At 41.3% G+C, this 15,616-nt stretch overlaps 1 protein-coding gene across 1 annotated transcript in view; it reads right to left on the bottom strand.

Annotated features, from left to right (window-relative positions):
• adgrl3.1 (adhesion G protein-coupled receptor L3.1) overlaps nucleotides 1–15,616 on the bottom strand; it is a 118,938-nt gene that overhangs the window by 76,672 nt on the left and 26,650 nt on the right. The window contains exons 3-4 of the mRNA XM_080464352.1: nucleotides 10,957–11,122; nucleotides 5,607–5,820 (exon numbers count right to left, since the gene is read on the bottom strand). Coding sequence (XP_080320478.1) covers nucleotides 5,607–5,820; nucleotides 10,957–11,116 — 374 coding nt within the window. The 5' untranslated portion in view covers nucleotides 11,117–11,122. The remainder of the gene's footprint in view (nucleotides 1–5,606; nucleotides 5,821–10,956; nucleotides 11,123–15,616) is intronic.

Genomic DNA, 15,616 nt, shown 5'->3' with positions numbered 1-15,616 from the left:
CGTGTGTGTGTGTGTGTGTGTGTGTGTGTGTGTGTGTGTGTGTGTGTGTGTGTGTGTGTGTGTGTGTGTGTGTGTGTGTGTGTGTGTGTGTGTGTGTGTGTGGGCCCTAATTACCGTACTGAGCAAGGGTGACAGTTGGGCCCCCAGGGTGCCGCAGGGCATCTCCTGTATCCGTGGTGACTATATGAGGGTGGCAGCACATGCACACACTTGCATCCACTAAGAAACACCCACATATTAAGTAGGACATTTCTAGATATGACCTCATTCAGTGGGAAGCAGGATAGCTAATGGAGGGAGTAGAGATGGAGAGTGAACACATTGAGACGGAAAAACTAAGGGATGGATACAATAATATGATATAATTGCTAATATCATGGAGAGTTCACCACTGAAGCACATACACAAAGACACACACAAATACAACACAGCCTCAGCCTCAGTTAACACAATACGAAACTTCAATTTAGCAGAAAGTGTTGTTCTTCAACTAGAAAATCATGGGAAATGTTACATTTAACAGCTTTTAAGGGCATGTATCATAGCCATCCCATGTTCATTTTGTCCGTGTTTCTGTTTTTGTCCTTATGGAAATGATAAATAGATGAATGAATTGTAGGTATTAATAGGGAAAGTGCTACACTGTATGGCGCTGTGCACAAGTTACAGTCTTAGACAGCAACACTGTGTTGCACTCTGTGATTCAAGTGGTTTTCTGTAATTCAAAGAGTCAAAGGAAAAGAACTTCAGAGGTTTCTTTACAGTCTCCCATGTGAATGGTTCAAACGTGGTGGTGCACACTCCCTAACTCATAGGCAGAAACATGTGAAAGTATGCCACTGCACATGTGCATAACCTTAGGTCTGTCTGTCTGTCATGTCCGTGTGTGTGTGTGTGTGTGTGTGTGTGTGTGTGTGTGTGTGTGTGTGTGTGTGTGTGTGTGTGTGTGTGTGTGTGTGTGTGTGTGTGTGTGTGTGTGTGTGTGTGCGCACACTAGCCTGGTGCTTTGAACGCTCCGACTCAGTTCTAAAGAGCCAGAAGAAATTGACCAAACTGACGAGGAGCTGTCTCAGTGTCTTTTGACAGCAAGTTTGTCTGTGTGAGCAACCAAGCATAGCGAATGTTTGTGTGTGTGTGTGTGTGTGTGTGTGTGTGTGTGTGTGTGTGTGTGTGTGTGTGTGTGTGTGTGTGTGCGTGCGTGTGTGTGCGTGAATGTGTGCATGTGCGCGCGCACATCTACCTATAAAAACACATGCTTTATGCATGGTTTTGTTTACAGTGATCGTTCACCTATGCTCTGTGAGCACTAAAGAATTCATTTGGAGCTTTGGGATGTCTCCCAGGCCACCAGTACTAATGTATATATCTTCAAAATGAAGCAAAAATATACAATAAAAAAAGAAATAATCTACAGGATTTATGCTACAACCCGAAAGCTCATGCACTTTCCCCTGAACCCCACCTTTCCCCAAAGCTGCGGCAAGAAAAAAGCAAATGGAAAAACAGGAAAGGCAGTGAAAGCTAAAACAGATGGTGAGGGGGAGAGAAGAAATGACAGTGAGGGTGAGAAACGGGGGGTGAGAAGCAATTTGAGCAATGAGATGAGGGAAGAAAAAAGTGGAAATGGAGTGACAAAAATTGAGATATCAAGAGGGTGAGAGATAGAAGAATAATAAATAAGGCATGTTGTTATTTAACACTTTCAACAGCAAAGAAGGGAAGGGGTTCGGAGCAGGAGGGAGAACAACTCCCCACCCGCGTCTTTCTTGTCAAAGTGGCTTTCCTTTGTGATGTGGGATGGAAAGTGAGGAACAGAGAGCAATAGAGAGAATGAGAGCGGGGAGAAAGAAAGGGAGAAGGGCAAACAAGGTGAGAAGGTGTGAGAGGTGTTATCGAGGCATCAGGGGAAAATCTGTTTGAAGTCTAGAAGTAATTTTCTAACACGATAGCTGTGGCAGAAGTAGCAAAACAGAGTCTGTGTGCCTGTGTGCACTGTCTACACATTCTTCAGACTGTCCACACTTGGAGCCTCAAGTGCCCGATTGCATCTGTGTGAGATTAAGAGACAGAAGGAAAGAGAGTGTACTGAAATGTACTTGGTCCATGAAGCACTCAAGTATCAGTGAGGGACAAGGAGTGCATTGTGAAGCGTCACCGGAGAAGCCATCAAGTCATTTTTATGTGCATAAATGGCTATAACTTGTAGGCGTTTCACCATTTCGGCTTGCAACTTTCTCCCGGTGTTGAATTGAAGCAACACTCAAACGTTGGGCAGGTATAACTCTCCCTAGTGGCAGTTTAATGTTCACTCACACCCTGGCTGTAACCGACATTTACAGCTTTGAAAATACAGTGAAACCGATACCATTTTTTGGGAATAGTATGCAGTTGTGCAGTGAGGTATATTAAAAAACAGAATCATACATACATTCTCTTAATTTATCAATATAGTGAAAACCTTAAGAAAACATTAAGGAAACTGCAAAAGACGTTAAAACCAATTGACCTCAGAAGCACCTGAAAACAAAGGCGCTTAGGTCCAAAACCTGATAAAATGTAGCGAGTCATTGAACTGAGGCCAGTATATCACTAAAACAGATTAAGCGTAACTTTCATGGCCACGGCTTTGTTTCCCCCTTCAACCCAGTGTATCCCAGTGGGGAGATAATCTGGGAAATGCAGCAGTATCAGGTCCTTTCTAGGTTGCCTGAGAAGCCTTGTGAGACCCTCTGGAGATATGAGGCTTTGATATCAAGACCAATTATGTGGTATGGGCACACACACACACACAAACATACATACAGATACATGCACAAATTTACAATTACACACACACACACACACACACACACACACACACACACACACACACACACACACACACACACACACACACACACACACACACACACACACACACACACACACACACACACACACACACGCACGCTTTCTCTGGCCTTGGAGAGTGGTAGAGAGAGGAAAACAAAGAGAGAATGTGATACTGAGGAAACACTGGGCAGGCGGAACATGCTCTGATTTTATCAGCCAGTTGAACTGAGCTTGAAAGCAAAAGACGAATACAGACATAGAGGGAATGAGAGAGTGGAAACCAGAGGAGCTGAAAGAGACTGAAGTAGAAGGATGTGTGAGGGGAAAGGAGCTAGAGGCACACATGCATACTGACACACACACATGCACACACATATCTGCGATGTGTGCAAAAACGTATAAGAAGAGTTTGGTCCATGTGCCCACATGCACCGAACGTGTGCATTCACACGTTCTGAGATGTCCTCTGTATATTCATGGGAAACACTGCTGCCACTCATTGCGTGCATCAGCCTAAGTGTGCCTGGCTCGTGTCGATGTCCATGCAGCACTGTGTGCAGAGACACTTGAGAAAAACACGCTCAAAGCTTCTTGTGACATAAACACCCACCCTCTGTGAAAATATATGTGATAAACAGTTGTTTCTGGTCTGAGTCACCTCCACAGAGGATCCCTCAAGATTAACTTTGGCCTCTGGCTCTGCTAATTGGAGCTTACAGTCTGGTGTAGCCCCTGGGCAGTGTGTGTGTGTGTGTGTGTGTGTGTGTGTGTGTGTGTGTGTGTGTGTGTGTGTGTGTGTGTGTGTGTGTGTGTGTGTGTGTGTGTGTGTGTGTGTGTGTGTGTGTGTGTGTAAATTATGGATGGAACGGGCTGTAGGAGAGTGGCCACACAAGCTGCAGCTGCCAGAGCGAGAAAAGAGCCAGGCTAAAGCAATCACAATCAGAGCACCGCCACACCACAAAGACAGTTGGTTAAATGGAGAAACAGAGAGAGCAGTACCGAAAATAAGATGACAGTAATATGGAGGTAGATAAAAGATGAGAGGGAAAATGATGGGACAACGGGAAGATGCACTCAAAGTAACATGTGATCTGAAAAACGGAGATACTAATGGTGACATTATTGAATTATTTATGTCCAGATTTCTCATTACAGAGCATTGTTTTTTACTCATTGCTATATTTGTCCTGCTACTATTTCCTATTAGTTCTCACCGTCATACCTGCCCAGTCCACACTCATTATTGTACAGTGTGTGCATGAACACCACAAAAAAAACAACTCCCATCTATCTCCATCTATTCATTTAACCATCCATACTTCTATCTTCTACACCACCTAATCCTGTTCAGGGTTGTTGGACGCTATAGCCAATCCCAGCTACCTATAGGCGAGGGCGGGATACACCCTGGACAGATCATCAGTCTATCACAGGACAAATACACAGAGACAAACAACCACACACATACTGACATTCACACCTAAGGATAAATTAAAGTCACCAAATAACCTGACATGTATGTTTTTGAACCGCGGGAGGAAACCATAGTGCCCGGAGGAAATCCACACACACGGGGAGAACATGCAAACTCCACACTGAAGCCTAACCACGAGCCAGAAAACAAAAGGCCATTTCTGTAATATATGTGCCTCAGCTTTGTTTACCAGGTGATTGTAAACTATTTCCAACAAAGCATACACTATAACCTTTATTTCATGAAAATAAAGGGGGAAACACCTCACCGGACTTTATTTACTGGCATTTATTGATCTGTTACTATTATCCGCTAAAGCTCTGAACCTTTGTGCCACTGTATTCTATTTACAAGGACTGTAAGCAATAGAATTGCTCACAGATTACACTAGATTCAGCAGATTTACTTCCACCTTTGTCAAATGGTCACACATTTTCTTCTCAGGGTCAAAACAAAGAAAAAGAACAAAATTCATGCTGGATCGTTGTTATGCCGTGTGCTCGGTTATATGCAATAGAATGCATGATGGATTGTTGATGGACAGCATAGAAACAGAGCCAGAATTTCCTATTTTCCTTATGGCAATAACATTCATGTAACCATACGATGCTCCTGAAGTCTCTCGTGTCCTGTTTTCTTGTTAACGCTTTGAAATCTGACAACAGCAATGATGAAAGATCCATCAGGGGTTGTTCGAATTGTGAGCTGCTTTAAACAGACTTGTCCTGCTTATTTGATGATGACCAAAGAGCAATAAATTGCGCCAAGTTTCAATTGCAACCCAAACCAGACCATTCTGATTATAGCCACAGTTTCCATAACAGCTTCTCTGGCGGGTGTTTTGCATTGTGTGGTTTTATATTGCAACTCATTGCTGTAATCATTCTGAAAGTGTAATGCTATAGGTATTCAGAACTTGACTCATATTTGAGCAGGGCAAATTCTAAATTAACGGTTGACATTGCGCACCTACTTTAGCTTGGATGTTTGGGACTTAAGAGAAGTAAATAAAGCATTTCAAAGTGTTGCTGCTTTGGCTCTGTTTCTGAGCAATGAGTCAGCCTTCCACATTGCACTACAGAATACCATGGGACTAACATAATTAACAGAGCAATGCACAGAATTAATTACATTCACTGTGGCTGTCCAATTTGTCTCTGCAATTCTCAGGAAATGTGAAGTATTCTGCACAATCGTTCTCTATAAAGGCATCCAGCAATGAGTTTCACACCTTCGCCTGTAAATATATATTCATCACCTTATTTATTAACTGAAACACATACAGTAGGTACGCACTGACCTGAGTGACATGATCTTGTACGCATCAGGCAAGTAGCACCGCGTGTTCTCCATCTGGGCGGGGTCCGAGTCGCAGATCTTATCGTCGGTGCGGCCGTAGTTGGCGCTCTCGATCATGATGACATCCGTGCCCGGGCAGCGTAGTTCAATGGGGTAGGACTCGCAGGATAGCTCCCGGCGGACCACTGCCATGGGGATTGGAGCACGGCCATAGACTGGACATAGATAGACATCAAACACATTAAAATTAGTGCAAACAAGTGATTTGGAGCAACTGTCTACACTGCACACCAAACTACTGTAATACTGAACTATTTATTGAGCTGTCTTCATGTGCACCGGGGGCTAAATTGTACAATAATATATTATGTTCAACTAAAACAGTATTTGTACCCTTGTCATATAGACGTAATTATCTGTACAATACGAAAACAATAGCACCACGGAAGGGCATGTCCACTGTCGCGAGTGAGCCGACTCGGTAATTACTGTTTTGCAGTTAGCAGTTTCAGACATCATTTCAGATAGAGAGTAATTGCTGAGCAATTTCAACAGACATTTAGAGCTGCAGAGATTATTCGAAGATGGCAATGCCTAATTATTCTCAGAAGTTGCAAATTTGATGCATACATCCAGTTGCACTACGCTGAAATGGGAAACATGTCATTAATGCCAATGAGACGGAAGCGACAGGGAATCTCAGATCTTTGAAAAGCTTGAAAAGTCGGTTCCACATGACGGCATTATCATTAAAAGCCAAAAGAGCCCAAGATGTCTAAACAAGGCACAGTGCTTACATGTGTTTCACTATGCCTTACATTTAACGTTACATAACAAAGTATTATGCTAATTTTTCATGATTAGACCTGTGATATAGGCACATACGAGTAGCGTGGTATCAAGGGTCTGAAGCTGGATGTCCCAGGGATTTTGCTTGTTGTGATGTTTTTACTCTCTGTTCTTGAGAGCTGCAATCCCTTGGAGCATCAGTGATTATCCCTTGACAGATAGGTTGAGGCTTAGGTGTTCACTTGTGTTGTTCGCTTTTCTTCCACCCCTGCGTTAATAATGCAGATTTTATGTTCAACTGTGTGTCAGCAGCTATCCTATCCATCAATCTCTCCAAAGAATGTCTGCTTTATATGGCGGAATATACACAGTATGCATTTTGCCTGATGAATAAACATATACACAATATTAGATTCAAGCAAGAGGAGCGTTTATAACATGAGGCCCTGACTCGGTGATTAGGTCTGCTTGCTTTTTCATTTCACTTTCACTATTATGAAAGAATATATCTTGTCAAGACGCTCCAAGTAATTTCTTGAAAGCACCCATTCTCACATGTATACACATATGCATCCACAGACACAGACCTACAGGCGAGACACAGCACCACCTTCCTTGCTCTCCCTGTCGCAGTAACCATAGCAACTCTGTCCTCCCTCTCCTGGCTCTCATTGGTTGGAAGAGCGTCATGGTTACACAAATGCAGCAGAGAATCTGAATGAGCTCAATGACACTCTGCCCGAGATCAACTTAATACCACCCTTCACAACATCACAACATCACAACATCACGCACGCACGCACGCACGCACGCACGCACACACACACACACACACACACACACACACACACACACACACACACACACACACACACACACACTGACTGATGGAACGCAGAGGTAAAATTTACAGCCAGGGTAACCAATATCTGTGTGGCGCCGTTACCTGAGGGCACAACAATGTGGCGGGCACTGGCTTAGAGATAAGACTGATATAAAAGTGACATTTACTGAAAATGTCCTGTCTAATGAACAGACACATGCACATGCATGTATATATATAACCCCGGGCGGTGAATAAACCTGAAGCTTGTGCTCAAATGAGAAGGATTTCAGACTTGTCCTACAGTTGTATTTGGACACTTGGTTATTATTGGGATATTTTATTCTGTGTCAGCTCATTAGTTGTTGTTTTTTTCATCCCTGAATCAGGATTGGTTCTTCTGCAAGCACCAAGCTTGAATTTTGGAGAGAGGGTTAATTGAAGCGTGCAGGGATCAATACACAGTATTGTTAGGCAGCTGTCAAGACTCGCTTTGGATCAGACATCTTACAGTGTAGCCCACTGGGCAAGAAGCAAGCATTATGACACGAACGCACATGCCCACTCACGCACAGCTGAAATGAGGAGTCCGTTTGTCTTCCAATTAAAAACCACTTTGCCTTCATAAGCTGCAGTAAATGCTCTGACTTGCACACACCATCATCTGTCACCTTTTAATTTATCTATTTATATCAGCTGTCTCACCTATTGAACTGCAGTGTTTAACCTGTCTCTGAGGGACTCACTCAACACATATTTCTGTCACTTGTTGTTTTTTTGTTTTTTTTTTGCAAACAAGCATGTGCAGCCTCACAGCGGCACCTCCTCATACAAACACAACAAACATGTTTATGCATTACCAAACACAGACTGTGTGCCCACATTGAACTCGCTGTCTTTGCCTATGTAATAACGTGCGAGGTGGCGAGTGCATGTTAATGTGTCTGTCATTAGTTGTGTAAGTGGTGACAGAAACTTGGCAGCCGCGGACAGTACAGACAATCTTATTCAGACACTCTCATTGCCTCAGGGGGATGAAACAAAAGGATATCGATTTTTACATTTGGGCCAAGAACAAGAGAGTGGCGAACGAGGTGGATAGATGGAAAGAAAGAGAAAAAAGAGGGTGAGAGGGAAGAGGAGAGAGATTTAAAAGGTGATCTCTCACTTGAACTGCCAAAGATTTTGGCCAGTGCTGGTGTCTAAAATGTAGGTCCTGTGAGTTAAACCTCAAAACAACGCATTCTCAAGTGCACAAGATCTTATAAAAGGTAACGTTAGCAATATTTAAAGGGGTTTTCTTTGTGTCAATAGATCCCAAGACACAAAACAAACATGAATTTATCCTACTCAGTCTGTGCAGCCAAATCCTGACCCAGCTTCTTTTTCTTTTTAGTACTCTCAGTTTAGGACACAGATAGATCACTGCCTACCAAATAAAGGCTCGTTGGAAGTGGAGGAGCTGACATTCAGCGTGCGATAGAAAATCCTTGTGTAGGATTTACTCTATGTAGTTATAACAAGGCTACTATTAGTCTGGGACCTTCCTCCTTTGGGATTTTTTTTCAAAACTTTTCCAACAAAGAAAATACTTATATTAATGAATGAATGTGTAGATGTGTCCCCAATCTTAGTCCAAGGATCTATTACAAACTCATGAATAGGGTGCGCTGTGTAATGATTTTATTATGCAATACCTTTTTAATAATTATTATCTGTTTGTTTATTTTTGTTTCTTTAGGAGAATCGTTGGCAATGCATTTATTTCAAAATGTACTACTCTTAAAAATCTATTTAAATTTTCACACATTTATAATATCAAAAAGCTAACAGGAAAACCGATGGGGGTACGAATAAAAAGCCTACAGTCATGGATTGGGTGTGGTTTTTACATGGCATTTATATATAACATATACACAGTCTTTTGCTTTAACATTGTAATACGTCCATCTTTTTAATGCACTTTGTTTGAAGTCCAGTATATCGATCTTCACTTCATTGCATTTTTTTACCAGCAATGTGAGAAATAAGTACATTTTATCAACCGCAAACTCTTTTACACCAGAAATATACTCTAAGACCCATAATAAAAATAATATTTTTTTGGGGGGTGAGGATTGTAAAAAGTGATGTTTTCCTATTCCTCTTTACTTGTCTTCTTAACCCTGGAATAAATAACAAGACATGGCTCGGTGAGGAAGATGGAACGCTTGCCTCTGTGTGTCCTCAAGCTAAACAGTCTTTGTTTCAACTAATCCTTGCTAAGTATAAACAGCACAATTTGCATATGTCGACTTATTCTTTAGACATTGATGCAAATACCTTTGACTGAAACTCATCTCTTGGTGTTAATGCAAAGCCCTCTGTGTTTGTGTGTCTGAGTGGCCGCCTGTGAGCTCGTCCTTCTGTGTGCCTGACTCCGTTCATGCGAGCGTCTTTAAGACGGATCTATGTCCACGGTGGGTATGCAATATTTCAGTGTTTAAAGTATATCATCTGTAAGCATGAATGGCAGCTGACATGTGAACCAGTTCGTGTGCGTGCGTGCGTGCGTGTGTGCGTGTGTGCGTGTGTGCGTGCGTGCGTGCGCACGCGCACATTTGGTAAACAGTGTGATTGACAGTTGCCATTAATAGGATTAAATCCAAGGGAGCCAGAGCTCCCTCTTCAATTCTTCAAAGTCCACCATCACAGGGAAGGAGAGGAAACACACAGACGACCCACTGGGGCAACATCTGCCCTCTTCCCGGGTACGTTCCTGCCTGCGTGTGTGTTCAATATAATTCTGCTCATTGATAAGATAGAAAATACACGTGCTGTAAATGGTTTTCCAGCTGTAGTGCGTCTATTTGGCCTTGAGATGTATGAGTGTGGATGGGGTACAGCAAATAGTATACTTTTCTGTTCTCGCACTGGAGCTAAAAACTTGTTCAATTGAAATTTCCCATAGTTTCTTACAAATATTTGAGTGACGACAGAGAAAATGAAATGCAACTTACATTTGTCTTACAAGCGCTGCAACAATTTATCTTTTGGAGAAAAGAGCGTTTGTTTGAACGAGTGACCTACTAACAATGTGACGGGTTGAGCTGGGTGCGCGGCCTTTCAGCATTAAATCTCCACGTTCTCCCTCTGCACACGTAGGTTTTCTCTCCTTTTCTCTAATTCCTCCCACAACCAAAAAAAACCATTTGAGATCAGTTGCAGACTAAATTGTAGTCAGCGTGCGTGCTTGTTTGTCTCTTTGTGTTGTCGGACTCTTGACCGGACCGAAGTGTAGCCTGCCTTCACCCAAAGTCAGTTGTGATTTGTTTCAGCCCCACGAGACCCTAAATTGGACAAGGCAGTGCAGAAGATGCAAGAATGATTGTCTTCTGCCGCTTTTTTCAAGGTAAAATGTAAAAAGAGCATTAAAAATGGGCTAGCTTTTTGCTCATGGTCGACAATATAAGGTCGATCTATGATAATCAGCAGTTTCTTAACTTGTTGCTAAATGTGCTGCAGAATTATCATATGTTTTTATTTTTTGAACTCAAGTCTTTCTCAGTGTTAATATTTAATAATATGGTATCCTTGCGCCATTTTAAGGAGAATGTTGGGTTGAAAAGATTCAACGCTTGCATGAAGGTTTTTATTAATCTTGATTCTTAAAGGAATAAACAACGCAGTATATTTGCAGTACCGGTAACTCGGATGTTCAAATGTAATTTGAAGGTTAAAAGAATATTGTTTGTCTTACCGATGGCAATGGGAGCAAACAAGGTTGAGATGAAGAGGAGACATCTGGTCCACATGACGTCTGAGGTTGACCTGGAAGTAGAACCGGAGGTACTTCCTGCTGAGCCCAGACGATCTTGTGGTGAGCTGTTTCTCTCACAGCTCACTGTTCCTGACACCATACAGGCCTGCAAGCAGACACACAGAAGGGATGTGCTCACTTTGCTGCCATGCAAATCCAAACACAAGATGCGTCATCAAGCTCACTGGACTAAATGAAGACACGATCCATAACACATGCATGCTAAAGAACATGTCTATGCTCCCTGTTATGATAATCAGAATCAAGTTGCATTACACATTTTATTGTTATGTTGGCTGTCTACCTGGGAATGATCACAATTTCTAAGAATAAACAGCTAGAGTTTTTTATTTGCAGTAAAACCAGCACATTTGAAAAAATAATCCTCATGGTTTTCCTTTTTTTTTTTTTTTTTTTTTTTTTTAATTAATGGATCAGTTTTGTGACTTTTACTAATAGATTGCCTCAACAAGAACAAACAGCTTCAATGAAATAGCGAAAACAAAGATTTCCCAGGCGCTCTATTACATTGTTTACTCATGCAGGATTGACGTTTTAACAAACAGCACAATGCTCAGGTCAGTGTGGCTTTCTGTAGACATATGTCACGGTGGATAAGACAGCAATCGATGATTATCTTGGGAGAAATAAAGAGTCTAGCATAAGTAAGAAACACAGCAGAACCTCGGATAGGTGCAATCAACATTCAAATAAGTGCTTTTTTGCACAGCATGAACAGACTTTATGGAATATAAACAAATGCAGAATACCAGGACAAGTCAAATTAGTGAAGAAAAACCCTTTTATGGATTTGGGGATGCCTCTGGTAGTAAATAAAGCTTTTCCACAGAGAGTATTTATGAGACTAAAAGCCTATCAATCAATGAAAACTACCTGATTAGGGTGAAAATTGGATGGTGATCCTCTAATTTTGTACGTATACACACTACCCAGTGGCAGAAATTGTACATTATGTAATTCAAAGTAGCTGTTAAACTATTTTAAATTCCATGGACATTTGTTTACTAACAGACACGGACTTTGTGCACCATTAGGTTATTCTAAAATTGTATTTTTATGTCCCAATTGAGTTCTGAATTAACTCACACTACACAGCAACGGCCTCTAAACGGATCGGAGCTGATTTGATTTTTGCAGTAACATTCAATACAAGTGAAATATAACTGTGATGGGGCCGTACAGTGAAGTAGTGGTTAGTACTCTTGCCTCCTAATATTAATACTCCGGTTTCCTTCCGTTAACTCCAGTGACCCCCTGACCCGAACTTGAATAAAATGATAAAGAGGGTGATTAGATGAATACATGTATGTAAAATGAATGCATGGATGGGACAACTGTAAATGTATTGAAAAGGTCTGCATTTCACAACAGAACATGTTCCAAATACAACAAATCTGTGAAAGAAATACAAGACTTAATGCTTAATGTTGAACTTTAGACTCATCAAAAATGTAAAAGAGAGTAAAAGAGGAACTAATGTTCTCATAATTGTGTTTCTGTATGTATTAAGATTCGCTTGAGTTGCATTTCCACATCAGCATCAAAGTGTGAAATGTATTGATGTCCCTATCTAATTGTTCATTTCATGGTCCATCAGCAATAAACAATTAATAAGTGGATGGTCTATGAGATAAGTTAAAGGAGTGACAGACTGGTAAGAATTGTTTTGCCTTCGTTTCTTTCCCCTGATTCGATTAAGACCAGCATTGCTCAATCACTTGCTCTCTCACCAACTGGTTCAGCCAACAAGTTACTCCATCACTTTTGTTCCTGCTCTCACAATTCTATTTCATGAGAAATTCTTATGCAGTGTAGAAGTCATGTGTTTCTATGGGGGGGGGGTTTGTTTTGTTTTTGTTTTTTTAAACAAGCAGAAGGGTTCGCGCTTTGTAAAGTTCATTATGCAATCAGCCCAGTAGATGTTAAATAAACATAATTTATTATGGGAGCAGTTCAAAGGTAACATAAGCCTTATTTTGTGCCTAAATGATTACTGTTCTCATGGGAGCCCGAACCCAGCTACAAATAAACAGGAATGTCAACTTTGTCTGTGTGACAGGGAGGAAATATAGTGAAAAGAGATAGAGAGAGAGAGATGCTGCAGAAATTTGCAATAGCCAGGGACAGATGGAGCAAAGCAGACAGCAAGACCCATGGGAAATGCATCATGTGTAACAGAGACTATTGATCAGTGTGACCATATCATTTTGGCCCAGCAGAGACTAAGACAATAGCCAGCGATCTCCGTCATGCCATGCTGTGAAGGCAAGTAGCTGCTTTAGGCTCCGTCTCTTTCTCTCTCTTAGATATTTGTGATGGCTTCAACAAGTATTATCGGAAATCATTTCTTTTTATTCATAGGAAACATCAGAATGACACAGACGTTTCTTTTCTCTTTTTTTTTCTTCCAGCCACCAGAAGCATATTGCACATGCATAATGCATCCTCTGAACTTCTGCAATGACAAAAAGCCTCGTGCTGCAAACATGACAGACAGATATACCCAGAGGCACATGTACACTGCAGAATATGAATCCCTGGGACCAGACCAGGGACGTACGACATGATAAGAACTGTGTAGTCATCTGGGTTTTTATCAACTCTTTCCTTGGATGTCACAATAATTGAAAATGAATTCAAAGTTATGATAGTAAAATTACAGGATTCAATTCCTGTATACCAAAGTGAAACACTTATTTCAATTTGAAATAGTGGGTAAGACACCTTCTTGCCAAAGACATGTGCTAGCATGCAATTTGTCCTCTTGGTGAATAAGTTAAAACGTTCACGAATAATTGTAATTTGTAATTAGGTGATTGGAAGTTATTTTATTTCAGTACGGAACAAAACAAACTTGACTTGTCTAGTAAACACAAAGACATTTCCATTTATTTTCCGTTAGCCACTAATCGATCATAATCATCCCCCTGTTATGGAAATATGATGTAAATATTAACTGAATGTCCCTTCTTGTTTTTGCTTCACTACTGTTTTCTTCCAATAAATTGATGGTCAAAATGGCAACATAAGAATATAAGAGAGTGCAGGTAAAGCAAAGAAAACCTATAATTCATAACCACAACTCCAGTTTCGTGCTCTATTATATACTTTCTTCTTCTTCTTTTTATTTTTTTTCAAATAACCTTGATTGTGACACTTACAAACATGTTGTGATTTTATTTCTGGTAACCGTTCCCGACAGATTCCTAATGGCACTAAAGTGATAGACTCACAACAGACTCCTGTGTATTATTTTCTCTCCACTTAAACAACTGAGCAAGCTGCCCCATTTTGATTGATTGGCTCCTAACTCGGTTGAACATGAGCAATCTGACCAGCTGTCCCCAACCAGACAAAGCAGGCATACACTGACATATGGCCGGACGCCACCAGCCACAGCATTCCACTGTTTCATAATTCAAAAGCTATTCCATCACCCCGTATGCTCCACCACCATCTCACTCATCAGTTAATTAACCCTCTCTCCGCTCGTGGTGTCTTCACAGACAATGGCTGCGCGAAAGCCCTGAGCAGTCCTGGACAAATCCAAACTCAAATCACTCAAGTTCTGTTCATAATTTAGCAGGGCTACGTCCTAACATATGCTCAGACAATGACACAAAGTATCTTCCATCTACAGAGTCTATAAGGAAATGGTGATGGCCTAAAGCACTGCCCTGTTTTTTTTTTTTAACCTGTTTTCTACCATTATCTTAATGTGTTGATTGACTCATGAATAATGGATAAATATGTAATTATCAGAACATATGTGATGCGTCTACACTTTATATTCAATCCCTCGATCATGCAAATTAGATATGGGGAATATCACATGCCCCATCTATTTTGAACTTAATAAATTTTTAAAATTACCAAATAATCAGGGCCTATTTTTTAAACTGAAGTCAATATCTTGAGCTTGCTCCATCTCAGTGGAGACGCTCGCAAGCAGACAGGCTGCATCTGCATAAAAGTGAGCAAAACATCCGATAATAAGCAGGATCAGACCAAAACAAATATTCGTCACAAATTCCAAGTCCTCGGCTTCATCTGCTGTTTCTATCAATTTCTGCTCAGCAGGCATGTTAATTACTCCGCAGTTACAAACATGTTATGTCTTCAGTTTCCTGCCACAGATATAAAACATATTTCACACACAAAAAAATCACGTTTGATAGTATTTCAGTACAGTTGGTGCAGATAAAAGTCTGAACAACACTAGATTATTTAGTGGGCCAAGAGGACAATCTGCTCCCCAGTAGTCTTGCATAAGTGACACGATCTCTATGTCCCATATTTTCCTGCCCTGAATCTTCATTTCCTACAGGGTCGGCATTAACTGAGCTGTTGCAGAGGCCACTACACTCGCAGACTATATTGCATGCATCCATGAACTAATTGATGTTGGGCTTATTTTGTGCACCAAGGCAGCCTGACCCCCCGCGCGTGTGTGTATGTGCTCGTGCACGTGCGTGCGTGCGCGAGCGGTCCCCTAACGAGAGTCTTGCCTGTCACAGCAGCCCTCATTCGGGGATTCTCTCTTTCACTAATGAGTGCTGACCGGACTGGGCTACCTTGT

This window comes from Lipophrys pholis, assembly GCF_963383615.2.
Source record: "Lipophrys pholis genome assembly, chromosome: 5".
Classification (NCBI taxonomy): Eukaryota; Metazoa; Chordata; class Actinopteri; order Blenniiformes; family Blenniidae; genus Lipophrys; species Lipophrys pholis.
The sequence above is the reverse complement of the archived record's forward strand: the minus strand, read 5'-3'. Positions and strand labels throughout refer to the sequence as shown.